This window comes from Glycine soja, chromosome 8, assembly GCF_004193775.1.
Source record: "Glycine soja cultivar W05 chromosome 8, ASM419377v2, whole genome shotgun sequence".
NCBI classification, from domain to species: domain Eukaryota; kingdom Viridiplantae; phylum Streptophyta; class Magnoliopsida; order Fabales; family Fabaceae; genus Glycine; species Glycine soja.
In genome coordinates this window covers 1,861,352-1,881,657 of record NC_041009.1, presented here as the reverse complement: position 1 = coordinate 1,881,657, position 20,306 = coordinate 1,861,352, and the positions used below count along the sequence as shown (strand labels likewise).

At 32.7% G+C, this 20,306-nt stretch overlaps 3 protein-coding genes across 5 annotated transcripts; all 3 read right to left on the bottom strand.

Annotated features, from left to right (window-relative positions):
• Positions 1-303: 303 nt before the first annotated feature.
• On the bottom strand, positions 304-2,758 carry LOC114422243 (GDSL esterase/lipase At4g10955-like). 3 transcript variants are annotated; one of them, XM_028388498.1, is made up of 3 exons: positions 2,557-2,758; positions 2,319-2,467; positions 304-1,532 (listed from the first exon to the last, which is right to left on the bottom strand). In XM_028388498.1, the coding sequence occupies exons 2-3, from the start codon at positions 2,378-2,380 to the stop codon at positions 563-565; spliced, it is 1,032 nt and encodes a 343-aa protein (XP_028244299.1). In that variant the 5' UTR covers positions 2,381-2,467; positions 2,557-2,758; the 3' UTR covers positions 304-562. The 3 variants fall into 3 exon arrangements, with proteins under 3 accessions (XP_028244299.1, XP_028244301.1, XP_028244300.1); XM_028388500.1 differs by having other exon boundaries at positions 2,607-2,758; XM_028388499.1 differs by lacking the exon at positions 2,557-2,758 and having other exon boundaries at positions 2,319-2,550.
• Positions 2,759-3,790: 1,032 nt separating this feature from the next.
• LOC114421081 (dynamin-related protein 5A) lies at positions 3,791-10,171 on the bottom strand. The gene is made up of 16 exons (XM_028386869.1): positions 9,824-10,171; positions 9,673-9,736; positions 9,494-9,601; positions 9,200-9,301; positions 9,030-9,080; positions 8,862-8,923; positions 8,475-8,565; positions 7,933-7,997; positions 7,127-7,321; positions 6,927-7,046; positions 6,610-6,680; positions 6,272-6,497; positions 5,843-5,893; positions 4,624-4,852; positions 4,350-4,489; positions 3,791-4,129 (listed from the first exon to the last, which is right to left on the bottom strand). The coding sequence occupies exons 1-16, from the start codon at positions 9,950-9,952 to the stop codon at positions 4,001-4,003; spliced, it is 1,833 nt and encodes a 610-aa protein (XP_028242670.1). The 5' UTR covers positions 9,953-10,171; the 3' UTR covers positions 3,791-4,000.
• A 4,922-nt stretch (positions 10,172-15,093) lies between these two features.
• Positions 15,094-19,132, bottom strand: LOC114422968 (UDP-glucose 4-epimerase GEPI48-like). Its single transcript, XM_028389543.1, has 9 exons — positions 18,774-19,132; positions 18,118-18,167; positions 17,852-17,987; positions 17,460-17,561; positions 17,149-17,376; positions 16,746-16,824; positions 16,380-16,462; positions 15,782-15,873; positions 15,094-15,517 (listed from the first exon to the last, which is right to left on the bottom strand). The coding sequence occupies exons 1-9, from the start codon at positions 18,957-18,959 to the stop codon at positions 15,421-15,423; spliced, it is 1,053 nt and encodes a 350-aa protein (XP_028245344.1). The 5' UTR covers positions 18,960-19,132; the 3' UTR covers positions 15,094-15,420.
• Positions 19,133-20,306: the final 1,174 nt, after the last annotated feature.

Below are 20,306 nucleotides of genomic sequence, written 5' to 3'. Positions count from 1 at the left end.
CAAAATACTATTAGGATTATCATTGGAATTAATATTGAAACTCATCATTCTTTTGTTTATAATTTATTTCAATAATTAATCTTTAATACTGAGTAGAAGTTTAACATAGATCCAAGGCGAAGGACCTACCAAGAGGATAAAAGGCTTCCAAATGAAAAATTGTCTCATTTCTCAAATATACCTATGGGATTATGTTTGTTAACAAAAACACACAAATTTCACGGTTAATAACATTATAAATTATAATCATTAATGAACAAAGAATAAGCTAATTCGAAGACCAAATGCTGTTTAGATTTTCAATAATAACAACATAGTATCATTTTTTTTATTCTAGTAAACAAAAGTTAAATGCTTTAAAGCAGAGAAGGTTTCTTCAATCCAAAATACGCCAAAGCTGTAGAAGAAGTCACAACAGCCACTTATCTAACAATTTATACAAAATGACAATTCAATCATTCATAATTTACCTTCATCTTTCCTAATAAATTTCATCCGTCTGTACAAGAAAACCAGAACCAACACCCCCCAATGTATCACAATAAATAAATAACTAGAGGAACTATTTGTAATTGTAGAGCTTGTGTTCTAGCTGCAAGTCTGGTTTCCACCACTGGTGAATCCCATGTGCTTCTTTGAAATCACGCGAAGGAGTAACATTAACTGTCAGAGAAGCTGAAGGAATGAGGTGAAGGGGTTCAGATTCCTTCCCAAATGCACTCATCAGTAGGCCACCAAGTGAATTTTGAGTTGCTAACCTTTCAATGACACCTGCTCCAATCTCATCCATTTTTCTTCTATGTTCAAAGTAACCAATATACTCTGAGCAGATATGGTCAGATGGATTCACAAACAAACCTGGGACCCAGGCAGCCAAAGCAGCAAATGGATCAGCAGATAAATCCTTCGGCTGCTTGGCTTGCATAGCAATGGTGAGTCCAGCTGTTATAACGCTGCCCGCAAATCGAATCCCATGTTTCACCCTCTCATCCTTAATTCTTTCAATTGGAGCAGATACAAATGGTGGGTTGAAAAGAAAAGATTCAATAAACATACCATTCTTGGCCATGGTTTTCCCAGTGAGCATTGCCATCGCTGATCCTAGAGAGTGTCCAGCCAACCAAACATTTGAATCACCTACAGTTGCTACTGTGTTTCGAACAGCTTGAATAGCTATTTCAGAGCGGGAAGTTTGATGAAGCCCTTGCTTGATAAAGTGGATATCCAGCTCAATATCACGAGAAACTGAGTCTGATTTGGTTAGAGTCCCTCTAAAGGCAATCACATAACGTGGACTTCTATATAAAGTGTCATTATACTGAGATGAAGGAGGCCTGAACTCATATATTGCACCAAAGATGGAGTAATCGACATCATCTACTAGGGGACGGAGCAGCTGAAAGTGAAAGAATGTCCACCAAGGTGGTGCAAGAGCATTTTTTCCTTCACGTTTTTCTTGTCTGTCCCTTTCTAGAATGTAAACACCTTGGACCAAACTAGCAGCAACTGACATTCGATGATATGCATTGTCCCTGAAATAGATGGTATACTATTTTGTATAAGCCAAATTCTTCCAATAGGGGGGCAAAAAACACATATACTCCTCCTATACAACTATTAGAATTCTAAAGAATTTCCACTATCGAAGCTCTATGCAAAAAGAATATCCTCTATGTATTAGGCTTTAGATAAACAGAGTACTTGGTAAAAAAAAAAGTGCAGTCTGAAGAAGAAAAATAGGTCTTGAAGGACACATACATATCCTCTCTCGAAATAGGATTCGATGCATTTATGCATTCAGGTCAAGATTGGACTGTTCAAATTTAGGATGCATATTTAATATTTTTAGTCTGATTTATGAGATAAAATGTGATTCGTATTATCTTACTCCAACCATTACAATTAGCTAACTGCGTGAATGTGTTAAATTTCAACCAGCAAAGAATCGAAGTTCACATATTCCCTGATGTCTAGATGAGAACACAAGGGTTATACGCACATGAAGGTTTTAAATTACGGTCCACAGCCACGATTTCAGTCACAACAGTCAAGGCTTTTTTGTGTTCTACATAACCGCAATTGATGTTGCATCAACAAGGAACACAAAAAACCGCAATCAATCGTGACCGCAATTTAAAACCTTTGGTGTGATATTAGTTTCACCATATTTCCCTGAACATAGACCGTTATGTATACAATCACGCAACTGATACTCACATCAGAAATCAGACATGGTGAAGAAGAAACAATCTAATCTAAAAGTACACAAATACCCCAAAAAAAAAATTAAAGTGGAAGATAGATTTAATAGATCTTACCATAAGGCATAAGTTAGATGCAAAGGTCCTGAGAGGTCAAAACTTTCCCTCTCAGATTCCATGGCTTCCTTCTAATGGTGACTGCGAAAAAGGAGAGAAAATGGATCGGTACTCAGCATCTGTCAGCAACTGAAAAGCAATTAATTGGCCTGCATAAAGATACTCAATCAAATCAAATTCATGGCAGGTTTGACAATATGAGTTTAATTTTGAAGAAGAAAAAGCAGTTCAATTTCACATGAATATTGTGGTGCATTCCACACTGGAGATTCTAGATTTGAAAATCACATAGCATTTGTAGAAGGAAGGATAGGAGGAAGCATATTCGCATCGCAGCATAGAAAATGGAAATGGGAAAAAGGGATTGTTATATGTTAACGTTAGAATCACGATGCGTATCCGAGTCCGAGGATCTCCGCTTCAACCGCAACGCAACTTTGTGTTAAATAGTCAGTTCACGTCGTAGGGTCCAGTGAATCTCCTTAAGTTAGATTAATGCTTTTTTTTACAGCTAAAATAAACCATGCAAAAATTTGAGAAATGAAAAAAAAAAACATTAACTTAAGTAAAAAAATATTAAGAAATTCTTATAATATACTTAAATATCTTTTTCTCCTATTAAATAAACTTTTTATTTTAATATTCTTTAAATTTTTTTGTTTTATTTTAATCTTTTAAAGATTTATTTATTTTTATTTTGGTCAAGTAATAATATTAATATTGATAATATAATAAGATCGATGATTCATTGACTTGTTATGTAGAATGACTCTTTTAAAATAAAAAAAGTCAATAAATTATTGTTATTATATAAAAAAATAACTATTTTATGAGGACCATGATATTATTAAGTCATACCTTAATAAAATAAATAAATAAAGTATAAAATTAGAAACTAATGTTCTCGTAAACATCACTTGAAGCAACATACAAAAGAATATTATAATCATCTAAAAATTATTCTTTGCCAAATACTATTAATAAAATCAAATAAAATTTTCAGTTAATAAAAAGATTAAAAATTAGATGAAAGTGCTTGTTAAATATAATTTAAGAATAACTAAAAAAAAGGTTTTTTTTAATATTATCAACTCAATTAACTAATTTTTATAGTTATCATAAATTATTTAATTGGTTTTATAAAAAGAATTGAACGAGATAGTATACTTTCTAAAATATTATATTAACTTTATCGACAAATATTGATTATTAATTATTAATTTTTTTAATAGAAGAAATTAAACCCACAACCTCTCATCCCCTCCCTTCTCCCTTCACCATCAACCTTATAACTCCTTGAAATTTTTTCAGATTGCACATAATATCTCAGTTTTTTATTTATGCATTTTTTTAATTGTTTGAAAAATATTAAACTAGCTCTTTATATAACCCAAAAATGTATAAAGATTATTCTCATTGTGAACGCATCAGAATCTCATACAAATAAAAATGGGCAGTGGAGATTTGGAAGGTCTGAAAAATGAAATATACGGGGACACTCAATTGTATAACCCAAAAAATCATTTTTTTCCCTTTTCAGAATCGTCTCATCTATTTAAGATGACAATACAAGTGGATAAGATGACAACAAAAAATGAGTATGAATAATGAACTGGAAATAGGGAAACAATGAATAATGACACTGCTGGCTCTCGTATAAACGTGATCTGACATACATATATCTACTTAGACCAAGCAACTGCATCTATTTCAGCTTGTGCACTCCGGTATAACTCTAGTCTCTTTGCGAGCGCACTACGTCGTTCCATAATTGCAGGATCCTCATTCAATAACGATGACAGACGCTTGGTCTGCAAAGAGGATTTATGCAGACAGTCAACACTTAATTTTTTGTATTAATAAACATATATTATTTGATCACATGTGAATGATTAAAGATTAAAAGATAAATACACATGACTTTTTAAGGAAGAATAAATATGATGATCATTCAAATTAGATCTTATTTGAATGATCAAAATTAAAAGAAAAATATACAGTAAAACTTTGGAAAGGAGGACTTATTCTTACCTCCATTTTGCCTAGCTCGGTAAAAAAGTGATCAAGTAGACTTCGTTTTGCCTCCCGCACTTGACAATAGACGATGGACTTGGGAATTGAATTCCGCAGTGTAGCACAGACCATATTGACATATGACAAAATTGTGGTTCCTGTTTATACAGAGTGAATGTGAACGTCTGTATTTCAATGCATTTCGAACATATTGATGGACATCATACCATATCAAACTATGAGAATAAAGCTGTAATATGACAAGTTTGAGACTAAGAATAGTAAGACTTACCAATTCGCCTTAGATATGAATCATTATATCTATCAAAAATTGAATGTGTGGGATTGCCACCCTTATCAACATCTTGAGGAAGCTTCCGAAAGAAATCAACAGTCAGATAGCCACACTCCATATCAACTAGCTGCAGTGTTGCTCTTTTGCTTTCATCCCTCATTCTTTCTAGTGAATCAACAGCAGCAGCCCCAACCTCAACCCGGAGACCAGGATACTGCTTCAAGTCCTGTAAATCAGCCAAACTATGTAAACGGGGAAAATTGTGAACCCTATAGAACTTAATGGAAAGAAAAAATTAAAAATCATGTATAAGTAAAGTAAAAGTCGGTAAAATTCCAAACCATCTTAGTTTAATCATAGATAATACAAAATCACGAAGAGGTCAACGGTCATCAGTCCCACATTAAAGACTTATCACCATTTCTTTGGAAATTCCAAGATAGATGCATTAGCATTCACAAAACCCATACAAAATTCATCTAATAAGGAAAGGCAGGTTCATTGTTATGGAAAAGCTAAAACCATTTGAGAATTGGCAAAGAAAATACAGAGAGGGTTAGATATTAACGCACAACATCTCCAAGCATACATATCTTAATACTTGATCAAAGAAAGCCCCCAAAACAATGCCTGTTTTCAAATTCTAAAATTGAAGTTTTATCATATTGCTATACGATCATCTATACTACATGGTAGTAAATGTTGGGATTTTAAATGGACAATATGGAAAAAAAAAGTGGTAGTAGAAATAGTATGCTAAGAGACAATAGCATTATCTTAAGAAAGAAATTGGAGGAAATTATTAAAAGAATCCCACGATGAATAGTATCTTTCATATTTGGTTTTTAAATGAACTCAATGGCATTGTCTGATCCATATTAAAAGAAATTATTAAACAATCCCATGATGGATAGTATCTTTCAATTTTGGTTTTTAAATGAACTCAATGGCATTGTCTGATCCATATAGGCAACCTCACCTACTGGGATAATGTTGTTATTGTTGTTGTTGTAAATGATATTAAAAACTGCACTTTGTCACTAGACTATGAAGCACGAAAACTTATCAAACACAACTACAGCAACAATAAATACAACAGAAAAACTAAATAAGTACTGCTGGGAACATACCAAAGTTTCACAATAGCTTTGTGAACATCAAATACAGCATAAAGATATACAATAGGAACATGAAATAAGTACTGCCCGGAACATACCAAAGTCTCACTGATAGCTTTGTGAACCAAGTCCTTTAACAGCGAGTGAACCTGGAAGCATTCAATTCAGAATGACACTTGAATGAGCATGAACAGTGAGATCAGCAAAATATTAATGCAGAAATACATAATACTTCAAAATATCAATTTTGAAAAATTCACCAGTTCACAAAATTTTTACTAGATTGAAGATGAGGATAAGATTTTTAATAATTTATCTGTCCAATAATGAGGCCAAGTTGTAAACTCAGAACTACAAGGAAAAGGAGTGTGCCCTATAATCAAGTATTTTATTTCACCACCTGCTTTCCATCACCATAATCACACTAGATCAGAGATCTCAATAACACTTTTTTTGTGGTACAAATAAATTTCCATTGAGTGACTATCAAAGGTTAAAATTTGATGATTCGAATATGAAAATCATACCGCATCAACAGCTGCCTCAGCAGGGCCCCTAATAGTTATTAGAGAAGATTCAATTAGACGACGATATCCTTGTTCTGGAGCTATAAGATGAGGCTGATACCCATCAGCTTCAGTAATAAGTTTCCTTATATTTTCCATTGAAAGCTGCTTATCAAACTGCAACCTTTTTAAAGCAGCGGGGAGCTGATTGTCAAAGACATTATAAATTTTATCACCTCCAGGCCGCCTGTAGGACATTGGCAAATTATTGAAATTAGTTTGAATCCAAAAATGAATGCAGTATGGAGATAACTTTGAAAAAGAAATTCCAAACTAGAATACAAAAATGTAGCACATACACGCCATCAAGATGGTCTTTAAATATTTGATCAAATGAGCGGCATATTTCCATGATTGCATACAACTTTCCCTGCATGTGATGGGCAATGTGTCATTAAAAAAATTCACTAAAACACCAAGCTAGAATCCCTGAAAATAGTATCATACTATCTTCCACCAGCACAGCTAGCATAAATGAGTTCATAAAAAATCAATGGACATATTGTGGGAATGGATATTCACAGACACATGCACAATGAACTTATTAAATAACCATGGATTTTAGAACTTAAAATTAATAGTTAAAAACTGGTAGAGCAAAGGAGAGAAAACTTACCCCAGCATCAGCTGCTACAGGCTTTCCTAAACGAGTTAGTTCAGCTTCAAGTTCAGCAATTGTTTTGTTAATTAGAGATTGAATGCCAGGAATTTTGGACTTGATTACTGTCTCCAAATGCTGAGATATAAAACAAGAGTTACATAAATACAAAAACAGTACATTTTAGTCAAAATGATGCTACAATTATTTTTTTATACCTTTGAGAGCATCTTCGCCAGATGCTCGGAACCCATTCTGTTCGCAAGGTGTTTATATTCAGGGGTACTATTGAAGTACTCACGTTCTCTACGCCTAGCAGCAATCATGTCAACATTCTTGTTTATGTCTTGTTGTGATCTATTCACAACACCAATCCAGGGAAACTTTAACCTATATGCTCTTCCTTCCAATATCTGAGCAAGAAAAATGTTATACACATCAGTATTCATCAAGTATTAAAATTTTTTTTGCTTCTTCTTAGAATGAAATATCTACCTCACTGCCTATTCATTGGGGTTGCCATAAATTTGAGAGGTGACTGAGAATTAATGAAACTATGCCCAAATTATGCAGTAGAAAGAATATTTTAACATGAAAAATCATGAGCCTTTTAGACACTTCATCCAACTCCTAATTAAATATGACACAATGACTAGAGTCCATTTAAATAAAATAATTCTGTTAAAATAATACACATGAATTCAGTTTCAATTGAAATCAAGCTCGTTATGTCAATTAAGGAAAAATGTCACAGTCAATTCTGGTGATTGATTGATAATTGGTATTCTCTCCCTTTTCATTTCATTATCCATTGTTCCAATAAACGAAGACCGATCTAGGGAAACAGGGAAACTAGTAGAGCAGCATTCAGGAGGGAGGTATCAAAATCTAATTTTTCATATTTCATAGATAATAACAGTAGAAATATAAAAGATCTTCATGAGCCTTTCTATATTTTTGAGCATCTTTGACCTTATAATGAATCATCACCATGCCATTTGTATTGGAATTATGTTTGACTTACATCAACAGCATCAGTACCCTTGTCCATAAGATCAATCTTTGTCAAAACTCCAATGGTCCTATCTCCTAAAAATTTGAAATCAATAAGCCAAAAATTAGAACACCAACAAATTTCTTTCTTTAAGCTGTTCACTTCAACTAAACGTTTTCAATAAATCAACAATGTAAACAATTAGAATCATGACGAGAATTTGGCTCCTCTACAGTTAGGGTGGCTCCACCAAAGCAAGTCAGTTCACTTCAAAGGACAACATGTAGTTATAACTTTTGTTTTTCTTAATTGAGAATGTGACAAATATATGCATATGTATAACAAACTATTAAATTGTTAAAATTTTGAAAGCTAATTTTCTAATTATCGGTTATGACTTCACTTTATCGTCTAAAGTGCACCCCTGACTTTAGAGGAGCTAAATCCTCATGTTCAAACTTACATTGTAAATGTATAACGCACTGAATCTCAATAAAGATTGAAAAACTTCATTAAGTGCATGCAACATGAAGAGTATTAAAAAATGATAGAGAAGGAAATATTAAAATTACCAGTAGGGTCCACTTCACGGGAAATTTTAATTGCATCAGATGTTGCAAGATCTTGATTGGCTGGTGAAATGGCCAAAATTATACAGTTCGGCTGCACATTAACATCAAATTCAATACACCACATTTTCTCACATGGAAATGGATTTTTTCAAAAATGTCTACTCTAAGGTTTTGTACAATCAAAAGGTCAGAAAAATGTAAACTAGGTTTTTGCACAATCAGTGAGCTTTCAAAGTTAAATTTTCCCCATATGCAAATTATGTTTGTAAAAATCAAAAATCAAAATTTGTTACAGGGAGGTAAATATCTATATGCTTGCTTGCAAAGTTTGTTCCTCAAAAATGTACTATTTCCAATTACAAGCTACAGCATTTGAACGAACCCTACCTTCTCAATGTAGGAGCGAACCATATCCTCAATGTCTTTCACAATACTATCCGGTTGACCCTCTATATTTTTGCAAAAAATCCGTTAGTATCTCATACATCATAAAATTTTAAGAACTCTCACCGTCTGTAACCACGGACAACAAAGACATGTCAATTAGATGCTTACCAACAGCTACTTTCGTAAGCCCAGGAAGATCAACGAGTGTCAAGTTAACAACTGCAAAAGTCCAAGAGGTCACCCGAAGTCAAACAAACAGATGTTACTAAGCATTGTTCCTGACAGATCTAAGATAAGAATGTAGGACGATAATAAAGAAAAACGAAATTCAAACGCACCATTGGGAGAGTATATACTAAGATGAATGGGAACAGTAGAAATTTGTTTGGTTCGTCCAGTCTCTCTATCAGTTTCGTCTTGAATCTCCTTCCTCACAGCAACTACACAAATTAGAGATTATCAATAAAAGACATACATAGAAATAAGCATTCAAATCGGTCATGCAAATCAAGCTTGGAGAGAGGAATATACAATAATACAATAATAATAATAATAATAATAATAATAATAATAATAATAATAATAATAATAATAAATAAAAAGAGGTTGAGACAGAGAGAACAGAAAAGTACCAAAATCGGTGAACCTCTTCCTCGGGAGGTGGAGGAACTCCGCGTACTCTCTGCTTCCCTCTTCAATCTTGTGAAGCTGCAACACGAGCGGTCGTCGCGTAACAATACCTGAAAAGCGATTCGCACGCGTAAGTTTCAAATCACAAGCATCGATTTAAGGAAAACAGAACGACGATGACCTGATCCACGAGGTAAGAAATCTTTGCCGACAACGCTCTCCAAGACGGAGGACTTTCCTGAGCTCTGAAAGTGAGAGAAACACGACGTTATGATTCGTTGGGAGATGAAAAGAGAATAGAGTAAGAGAGAGAGAGGGATCGGAGGTGTGACCTGGCCTCCGACGACGGCGATGGCGGGGAGAGAGTCCCATAGTGTGGGGAGTGCACTGTTTTCGCCGTGGTCACCTAAGGCGGTGCAAGCTCTCTGGATTTTGTTGACCAAAGAGATTAGATTCTCCATTTGAATTGGAGAGATCTGTTGGCTGGATCGGATTCAGATGTAGCAGCGGCGATCTGTTAGTGCCAGATCGCCGGTGGCGGTTATGGAGAGAAGAGAGAGAGCTAAAGCGTTGTTGGTGTTTGGTGCAGTGTCTGTTGATTGTGGTTGAGGGGAAGGGGAAACGCGGAGTCTTTTGTATGTGGAATTTGGTTTGAATAGGGACCTGATGCCCACGGGATACTCGCTTTTACGGTCTTGTAATAATGCAATCTAAACGCATTTTACTGCTTAGTCGGTCGCTGTTTCCACATCTAGATTCTCCTTCTGCTCTCCTCTCTCATGGAATTTACTTTCTTACTATAAAAAATACTTTCTTCTTCTTATTATACCACTGAACATACTTTTTTCCTTTTCTCTAATTTTTCTTATTTCTTCTTTTTGTTGTAAAATTTGTTGTACAAACAACGTTTCTCTTATCATAATAAAAGTCTATTTCTCACCTAATTTGATCTTACGATTTCTGTATAGATGTAAAAGAAGCATATATCAAGTAAAAGGAATGTTAATATGAAAGAGTGAAAAAAAAAAAACTATATGTTGTGCATAAATCATTAGAACTAAAAGTTATTTAATGATAATGTGAATATTTAAAAAAAGTTACACAACTTTATTTTTTAATCTCAACCACTCATAATTTAATTTAAGTTTAATTATTCGTTTAACCCATGTAGTTATGCAAATTTTATTTTTTAATTCATACACTTAAAATTATTCATTTTAGTCCTTTTACGTATTAGTTTTAATGATAAAAATTAAGTCGCATAGTTTAACGTTAAATTCTTGAATATTAAATTAATAAAATATTTATAAATCCCAGTAAAACGTACATGAATATGTGCAAAGCAATAAGCATGTAATAATATTCATTCCAACAGCTAGAGATGAAATTGTAAGGAATTAATGAAGGGTTGAGATGTTTGCACTTTATCCTCTAAAAGTGCAAGTTGCACTTTCGAGTAGCCCATAAGGGGTTGGGTTTAATCCGGTTATTGGAAGGAACTTTGGTGGAGGGGGTGTTTTACATTAATCAGGTATTGTAATCTGTTGGATCACGGAGGCACTTCTTGTGCAAACTGTGGTGTTTTAAATAAATTGATTTTGCCTATCAAAAACATTCTCTACTTGTCATTTAAATTTGTTTCCATTACGATGCTAACTTGAAAGCAATTTTTGCAATTTTCCCACTATAATAACATCTCTATAATGCAAAAATCAGATTATTGTATTGGTCAATTGATGTTTGATTCTCCCCCAAACAATGATTAAGTGCTGGATCACGAAAAAATAAAACATTGCAAACTGATTGGAATGGTAATCAAGCACGACATGAGGGAAAAAAAGTTTCTTGTTGTACTTTTTTTTATAATTTTAATGATGTATTTTATTTTGTTAAAAATAATTATGTGGCATTTTTAATTAAATTGTAATGATCTAGACCGTTAATTATTATGAAGGGCTGAGATTTATGTATTTTATCCTCTAAAAGTGTAAAGTTGCACTTTATATGAACTTAATCTAGATGTATTCGTAACGTTTAAAGATTAATATATAGATAGATTAGAAAAGAAAAAAAATATTACTCATATTTTTAATGTATTTTTTTCTAAATTGTAATTTTGGTCTTGGTATACAATTTTACTCTTCACATGTTAGAAAATTCCTAATTTTAGGTCAATTGTGAATTTTACATATATTTTTTATTTCAACTAATGAAAATATTTTTTGATGTTACTTTAAACAAAGTTATTAGATATCAAAGGGGTTTAATTCAATTACTTGAGAATATGTGAGTGCTATAAGTCTACGGTATTGTGTTTAATTTATATGGATAAAAAAAACAAAATTATTAGATTTATTATTCAATTGCACAAAAATAAAAGTGTTATGAATTCTATTATGTTAGTTATTACATACAGTTGATGAGTTATCTCTAGGTATACAATTTTTATTTTATTTTTATGAAAATTATGGATATACATTGACCCATTGAATAATATTATAGCGTATAATTTATCTCAATTCCTCTCATCTATTAATTATTGCTTATGGTATAAGAACTTGAATGATCACGCATGACTCTGCCCCTAACAGGATTTTATATATTGTATCCCAAAATTGGATGAGGAAGGATGTGTTCGTTTTAATGTTAGCAAGTCTCAAACGCCTGTTCAATCCAATGTTACAGGATTTATGAATTAATTTAGTGTATATTTAGTTTGGTGTCGTAGAATTGTTGCAACAATCAAGGGTTACAAGTTGCATAAGCCTATGTCAGAAAATTTAGGCCAAAAAGGTTATCGAATGAAGAACATGAGCTAATTAGACAGCAAAACCTAGAGTAATTAAACTGGGAGCAGCAAGTGTCTTTGGCTTCTAGCATCAATGACACCGAGTCTTCACACAAAGAATGGTTGGAAGATACTTGAAACTTGAAAGTTGAAACTTACTCTACCTTATAGACGAAAACCAAAATCAAACTAAAATTGCAACTAAGAAGTGCCAAAAAGATGGGAGCAATGAATGATTACCAGCTAACAATCAAGAAAATCGTTGACAATGACACCTTAATTGCAATAGGTTTCCCTATTGATGAATTTGATTATGCTGAAGCCATTCTCGATGGATTAGCTAATGACTTAGTATCGTCTTTGGCCAAATTAATAGTAACACAACTGGGGTAAGAAAAGCTAAGTATGGTTTTGAAACATAATCATAATGACTTAGTATCCTCTTAGTCTAATTTAAATCCCCAAATTAATAGTAACACGACTGGTAACAAAATTGGTTTGGAAACATAATCATATTGACTAGTCTCAACTTAGTCTAATATCAATCATATTAATTAGTCTAACTATGGTTTCCAAACATAATCATATTGACTTAGTTTCATTCAGCTTAGTCTAATTTCAATCCAAATTCCAAAGCGCGTTGCATAAATTCTCCATGACTCATTCTTCGTATCACTTTCTAAGATGCCGTGATGTAAAACTTCGAGTTTCTGTTTCACCCTCCTAATTATGTACGTTACAGGATTAAATAAAGTAAAAATGCTTGTCCCTATTGGACAGAGGTCACCTTCTTGAACGGGTCACAGGCTGTAGGTGGCCAAGGTGCCCATTCAGCTCATAGTTGAAATACCAATAAAGCCCTTAACCCATATGTATATTGACCCTTTGAAAAATGATAATATAGTCTTTTGAACTTCAGTGCATGTAGATGTACACAAAAGAGAAACATCTAATTTGACAGTCAATCACTTGAAGCTCGACTAATTATACATTTCAAATCGTGACTAAATTTCCTCATTGGCTAATAAAATTTCCAAGGTAACTAACACCCTTTTACTTTTATTTTCTTTTTTGCATGCCCCGGTTGACACTTCAAACTTGTGCTAGACCAAACCAAACTATTACTATAAATTCACTCCTTTCCATTCTCTAACTGTATCTTCCCTCCTTTGTTCCTTGATAAACCTCAAAACTCATTCTTGTAAATCTTGTTAATTAAGAATGATTCGCACAATATTTGCTTGCTTTAATGGAAAAGTGTCACATAAAAAAGCAGAAGTAGAGCCACTGGAAGTCACAAAACCTGTTTACAGAGATGAGTTAACAAAAAAACAACCGCCAAGGAAGACAGTGAAGAAAACTGTCCGGTTTGCAGAATCAGAACCTACCATTTTGGGAGAAGATAGTGAAAAAGAGTTTGAGAAAACAAGGTGGGGTAGTGGTAATGAAGTGGGAGAAAAAGAAGGGATGAGAGTGAGGATTAAATTGACAAAGGAAGAAGCTGCACGGTTGCTATCAAAATGCAACAATGGAGGAATTCTCCAATTCAAGGATGTTGCTCATGAGCTTGTGCTGATCCCGGTTAACCGAGTTAGCGTTGCGCCCGATGCACAATGCTAACTTCTTCATTGGGATTTGCGATGAATGATTATTTATTGCAATCCTTCTCTTTTTCGTGTAATTATTACAATTTATTTTTGTAAAATAACATTCATATATATTATGAGAATTATATTCTTTTTCATGATATTAATTAATGTCTACCGAACGGAGCATAAACCCTCTCATATCATGGCTGCAGTGCAATTGCAAGGCTCGTTAAAAGTAACTTAAGCGTAATTGTTGCGTTAGGGGGTCGATTAAATTAGAATTTTAAAAGATTATTTTAGTATAAAAAAGTCTTTTAAAATTTAAAGATTACTTGTAAATATCAAATTTTTTTTATATGACAAGAATTTAAAAGATTTGAAAGAAATTTATAGATTATAAAATTTTATAAATTTTTAAAAATACATTTAAAATTATAAGAGTTAATGAAAAAAAAGAAAAAATGATAAAATTTAGATAAAAAATAGAGCTAATATAATTTTTTAAAATCTTTTAATAACTAAATTCATTTTAATTTTATGTTCTTTTATATTAATTCTTCTTGTAATAGTATTTGTTTAAATGGGGATAAAAGGGAATGGTGAGAGTGAAAAATTTTGTAAGAGGATTATGAATTATGTGGATAATGAAATTAAGGCAAATATTAATGTAAAAAACAAACGAAAAAGAAAATAGAATAATCAATAAAAGGAATCTAACAAAAAAGAAAATTGATTAATCAATAGAAAAAAATCTAATAAAATCTCAAGGATTTGATTGATATTTTTTGATAAATGAAATCCTATCAAAACTTTATATGTTTTTTAATACAAAATTTTTTTCATAAGTTATAAAAAAAATCTTAATTGAATATTAGTCAATATAAAAAAATCTTAATTGAATATTAGTCAATTTTATTGTCTTTGTTTAAAAATCTTAAAAATTCAAATTAAATATTATAAAATTTATTTATATCATTTAAAAATCTCAATTAAATACCATAAGATTTTTTATAATTTTTTTAAAATCCTAATCTAATAGATCCTTTAAGATACTCTTGACTGTTGGGGAGTTTCCATAGCTCTCGCTGAATTAACATCTCGAGCTTAAACCTCATATATGATGAAAAAAAAAAAGAAAAGGAATTGAAGGATTATGGCTTCCTCAACCGACGATAGTTAAAAAAAAAAAAAAAAAAACAAAGAGAAAATAAAAGGAAAATCAAAATATATAATGCTATTTAAAACTTTATTATTGTGGATAATGCGGTAAGGTAAGATTATACCGGTTAGTCAAACTCTATGATGTGTAGTTTAAATTGAAGAACATGAGAGAATACCCCCATTCAATATCATGTGAGGTGGAACCTAAATAATCGTAAAAGTAAACTAAACCACTACTTGTTTACCACATTATTAGAATTCATAATAAATTAGGAAACGATTTTCCACCTTAGAATAGCTAAACAAAAACTTTAGGGACCTATTGGTTGACAGGGTTAAAAAGACCCCAAAAGAGAACATGTATGGCTATATTATCCAACAATAATCGACATCAATTGGAGGAATCTTCAGATCCACCATAGCCATAAGGGTTTTTCCTTGCCCAATTCCATTGATCTCGGCACATATCATCGATGCAATATTTAGTCCTGCACGACAATAAATTGGTGAGAAAAGAAAAAGAGAGAGGATATAACAATTAGAGAACCTCGCCCAACTTTATTTATTTTTATCAAAAGATGAAAATATTTCCATGTGTATTAGTTGCAAATTTGAAAAGACCGAAAAGAGTTTTGAATAGAAGTGAAAGTATTCAGTCATAAATGGTCAGTTCAGGCAGAGAACTGAGAGCCTTAAGTAGAGCTAAATCTCATGTCATGCAATTATACACTTTGAAGCAAATTAATACTTACTTCCATTTAAGTTCTCTTTCCGCTTTTTCTGTTGATGCATAAACAATTTCAGCATCACCAGGTCTCCGACCCGCCATTGCAAGTGGAATTTTCTGAGCATTAATAAATTGTACAAAGATTAAATTAGTCAGGTACCGAAGAATAGCATAAACGAGTTGGTTCAAAATGTTTTAGGTTTATTTATTTAAACAACTTAAACATGAAATTGAACAAATCCGTTGCGTAGGAAGGGAAGATGTTTGTTTTCTAAATTTTTTGTTCCCACTTTCATGTTGTGTCTACCAGTCAGAGGGACAAAACATGTAGTTGAGGTTCAAAAGAATCAAGAATGCACCGGGACATATTGCATGAAAATTGACAGTCCAAAAATTCTACTTTGTTTGAGCTTGATTCACATTTCTTCCATTTCATTGTATCTTATCAGAGCACAACTGATAAGAGAGATTTAGTATGTCAGAAGAATGGTTACACTGTCAAATTTGAAGTCCAGAATGAGATCCAAATTGCATTTCTATAAAAATGCCAAAAAATTGCAGCAGGGTTTATAATATAATGGATAGTAGATACAAGAACAGACATAAAGCTATAAGTCTGTTACCTTTCCAGAGGCCTGTTCAAAAGCGTTTACCATCTCCAAAACTGATGTTCCCTTTCCTGTTCCCAAGTTATAAACCTCACAACCTGCATATGCAAACAGTACAAAATTTTACCAAAGTAATATGATGACGACAACAAAACCTTATCACACTAGGTGATGAGGTCGGTTACATAAATCATACTTTGGGCCCGATAAAGACCAAAGTTTCAACAATATTATTTACTAAAGTAACACGACATAAAAATTTATCACTGTCTTGTAGAAATTAATCATTCAATTCACATTCACAATATTTGCTAATGTCAAGAGTTTACCAAAAGAACACAGTAAATTATTAGAAGAAAATAATAAATTTGGAATAAATACCTATTTTAGGATCATCCAGTTTACGCAACGCAGCAATATGCCCATCTGCTAAATCAAGAACATGAATGTAATCACGAACCTGAAAAAGAAAAAATCAGGATATTAATCAAGTGTTAGTTGTATCAGTTATGAAATGTGTTATTTAGTTATGTTGCTAAAAATGTTTATTAATTGTTAATCACATCTCTAATAAGCCCTATGAATAGAGTTCATATCATCAAATTAATGGGATATCGCTGTGGAAGTCTTATTTTGTTCTTATGATGATTTTTGGCCTCGTCAACTTAGGTCACTTGTATCTCTTCTCAATTTTCTAGTATGTATAGGGTGTGTGTGAGCATTGCATTAAATCTTTGAAGGTAAAAGTTCACTAAAGCAAGTAAAAAAAAAAGTGAGAACATACTCCAGTGCCGTCAGTTGTTTTATAATCGCTTCCAAAAACTGTCAATGCAGGGCGTCTGCCAACTGCCACTTGTTGAACAAAGGGCATGAGATTGTTTGGAATTCCAAGAGGATCCTCACCAATATAACCACTGGGATGTGCACCAACTGGGTTGAAGTATCTCAATAGTATAACTGTCCAATCTGAATCTGCACGGTGGATATCGCGACAAATTTCTTCGATGAAAAGCTGAAAAGAGAAAAACTCTCATCAGATATCATTGTTCAGTACTGTTCAACAAATTATTATAATTATGAAATTAAAATCAAAACCTTGGTTCGTCCATATGGGTTTGTTGCTGACAAAGGGAACTCTTCGGTACATGGGACCTCCTTTGGCCACCCATATACAGTTGCTGAAGATGAGAACACAAGCTGAAATCATTCAAGAAATATAAAATCAGTTAAATAATCAGATTGCGTAACCAATTCCACAAGACACTTCAAAATAGCAGGGGATAGGAGAGTAAAAGGTCTACACTTCATCTTAACATGTAGCTTCTATTTAATTTTTTTAAAACAAACGGTTGACATTATAACCCATTAAGGACCCTGATTCCGGTCTCTCAAATTGAAAGACTATGAAAGTGTGACATACTCGTAATACTTGTTCATGCAAGTCAAAACTTTTTTTTTATTTTATTATTTTTTGAAAATGAATATACCTTCTTGCATCCGTGGGCAGCCATGACTTCAAATAGAACGATTGTCCCTATCAAATTGTTGTCAAAGTAGAGCAGTGGTTTCTTCACGCTTTCACCCACTGCTTTAAGCCCAGCAAAATGTATGACGGCATCAAACCTGCAGGAAAAAAGACAGAGTTACAACTTACAAACTAGTACAAGAAAACAAGACGCACCGACAAAGAAAAGAACAATACTTTTTTCTTTGTTTTTTCAATTATTATAAAAAATTTCTGCCTAATCCTTACTTTACGGTTGAAAATATTTTCTCGAGGGCAGCTCTGTCCCGCAAGTCAAGCTGCAGCAAGAAAAATATAATGAAGAGTTAATCATCACCACAATAAAGTGATTGTAGCTAAAGTGCAGTACTTGTATAAATAATCTAAACCAGAGTCCGCAACTAAACAGAACAGAAGCATCAATTGGACTTGAGAAGGAGAAAAAAAAAACATACAAATACAATTCTAATTGGAAACGAAACTAGACATCATGGAAAGCAACTAAACAATATTGGATTTGGATCTTAAACTCACATCACATCAAAAAGTACATTATGTACTTGTCGGGTTAATTGTGAAACCGGCAGAGCTTCATATGATTATGAAACACACATGATTCGAACCTGTCACCGTCTGTTTAAAAACTATGGAATAAAGCGAAGCGCAACACTTTTGCTGCTTTTACCTGTCGGTGGGGCCCACCACAATTTACAAGGCGGAATAAGCCCCGTAAAATATAGTATTACTACACAAATCCGAAGCACCGAAAATCGAAAAAACAGTTCTTAAACCCAAATCAAACAATAAAAAAACACAAAATCAACCAATTTTGAGGGCCGTGCAACCAATCAAAAACAAAGTTTTTCTTGATTATTTTTTATGAGAAAACGGTTGAAGCGGCAAACCTTGCAAAAGGAAAGGTTATTTGCTAATTCTCCGGCGAGTTCCTTGACTCTGTTGATGGCGGTTTCGGAAGAATTGTCGAAGTTGTCGACGGCGAAGACATGGTAACCGCCGAAGAGAAGCTGAAGGATGGTGTGGCTACCGATGTAACCGGCTCCGCCAGTAACCAGAATCAATGGGGCAGGCATAGTTGGAAGAAGCGTTTCACGAGAAAGAAAAAAACGGAGGAAGACGATATAAGCGAGTGAATGCGTAAACGTAAACGTAAACTGAAAAGAGAAAAAGAAGGGTGTTGTTATATAAGAGTTTGTTACGCGCAGGACGTTTTCGGAGAAGACGAGATTTCTGTGACTGACACGTTCATAATCAAGTCCTAACTTACTACTTTGGTTTATATAGCGGAAAATATCACGTTATAATCTTTTATTTAGAATATTTTTATTTTATTTTCTTCTTCCAGGTCATCCACGTGGAATTCCAATGTGTGTTTGGTTCGGATTTTGTCTTTTGTTTTTCCTATTCTTTCCACAGCAGTCATTACGATTTACGATTGTCTAATGATTTTCTACTTCTTTTTTGTGAGTTTGATTCTTTCTTTTGTAGGGATAGTATTTTTTAGTTAATGATTGGCTTAATAATAAATGCTAATGACAGTTACACTCTCTGGTTGGAGTTTTTGTTTGATGCTTCAGTAGCTATTATAAAAATGCAATTATGGCATTAGTTGTTACAATTTTCATATTATTATCACTATTTTGATTGTATATTGTATTCTTTTTTTAATTCTTTCGAGCATTATTGTACTTTAAGAATCGGATAATTCATTAGTGTCATTTAAAAAAATTCTAACTCTTTTTCGTATTTTTTTGGTACTAAATAGGATTTTTCTTTGTTGAATGAGAGTTATTCTTAATAAAACATAATTGTTTTAATCTCATGCATGTATAAAATTCTCTTTGGCAAGGACAATCACCTATCACAAGCATATTAGTCTTTAATCCAATGATTTGAAGAACATTTATAACTTCTAACCTAAAAATAAAACAAAAGTATGACCTCTAACCAAGACAAAAATAAAATATTGTTGTATAACATTTATTTAATTTACAGGTTAATTATTACGTCCTTTTTATATTGCAATTTTTCTTCGTCTATCAAAATTCAATAAACCAATTGACATAAGTACTTTTTTTTAATCAAAATGAATTATTTTGCGAAACTAATTATTAAAGTGTGTGTTTTTTATTTATCTTTCGGTAGGTGACACATGTGAATGATTAAATTTTGTCACATTTTTATTAAATTTACTACCAGTCAAACTAACGCTAAATATTTAAGCAAATAAATCACCCAAAACAGATAAAGAATTTTGTAAAACACTGATTTTGTATTTTTACAAAATAATTCATTTTGATAGGAAAAAAAATTATAAGATAAGCATGCATATTGACTTTCGACTTTGTACAATGGATCTGCAGCGCTTAAAATGTGTAAATCAAACAAGTGGAGCTGTGCTTAACTTAGGCTCAACTCCA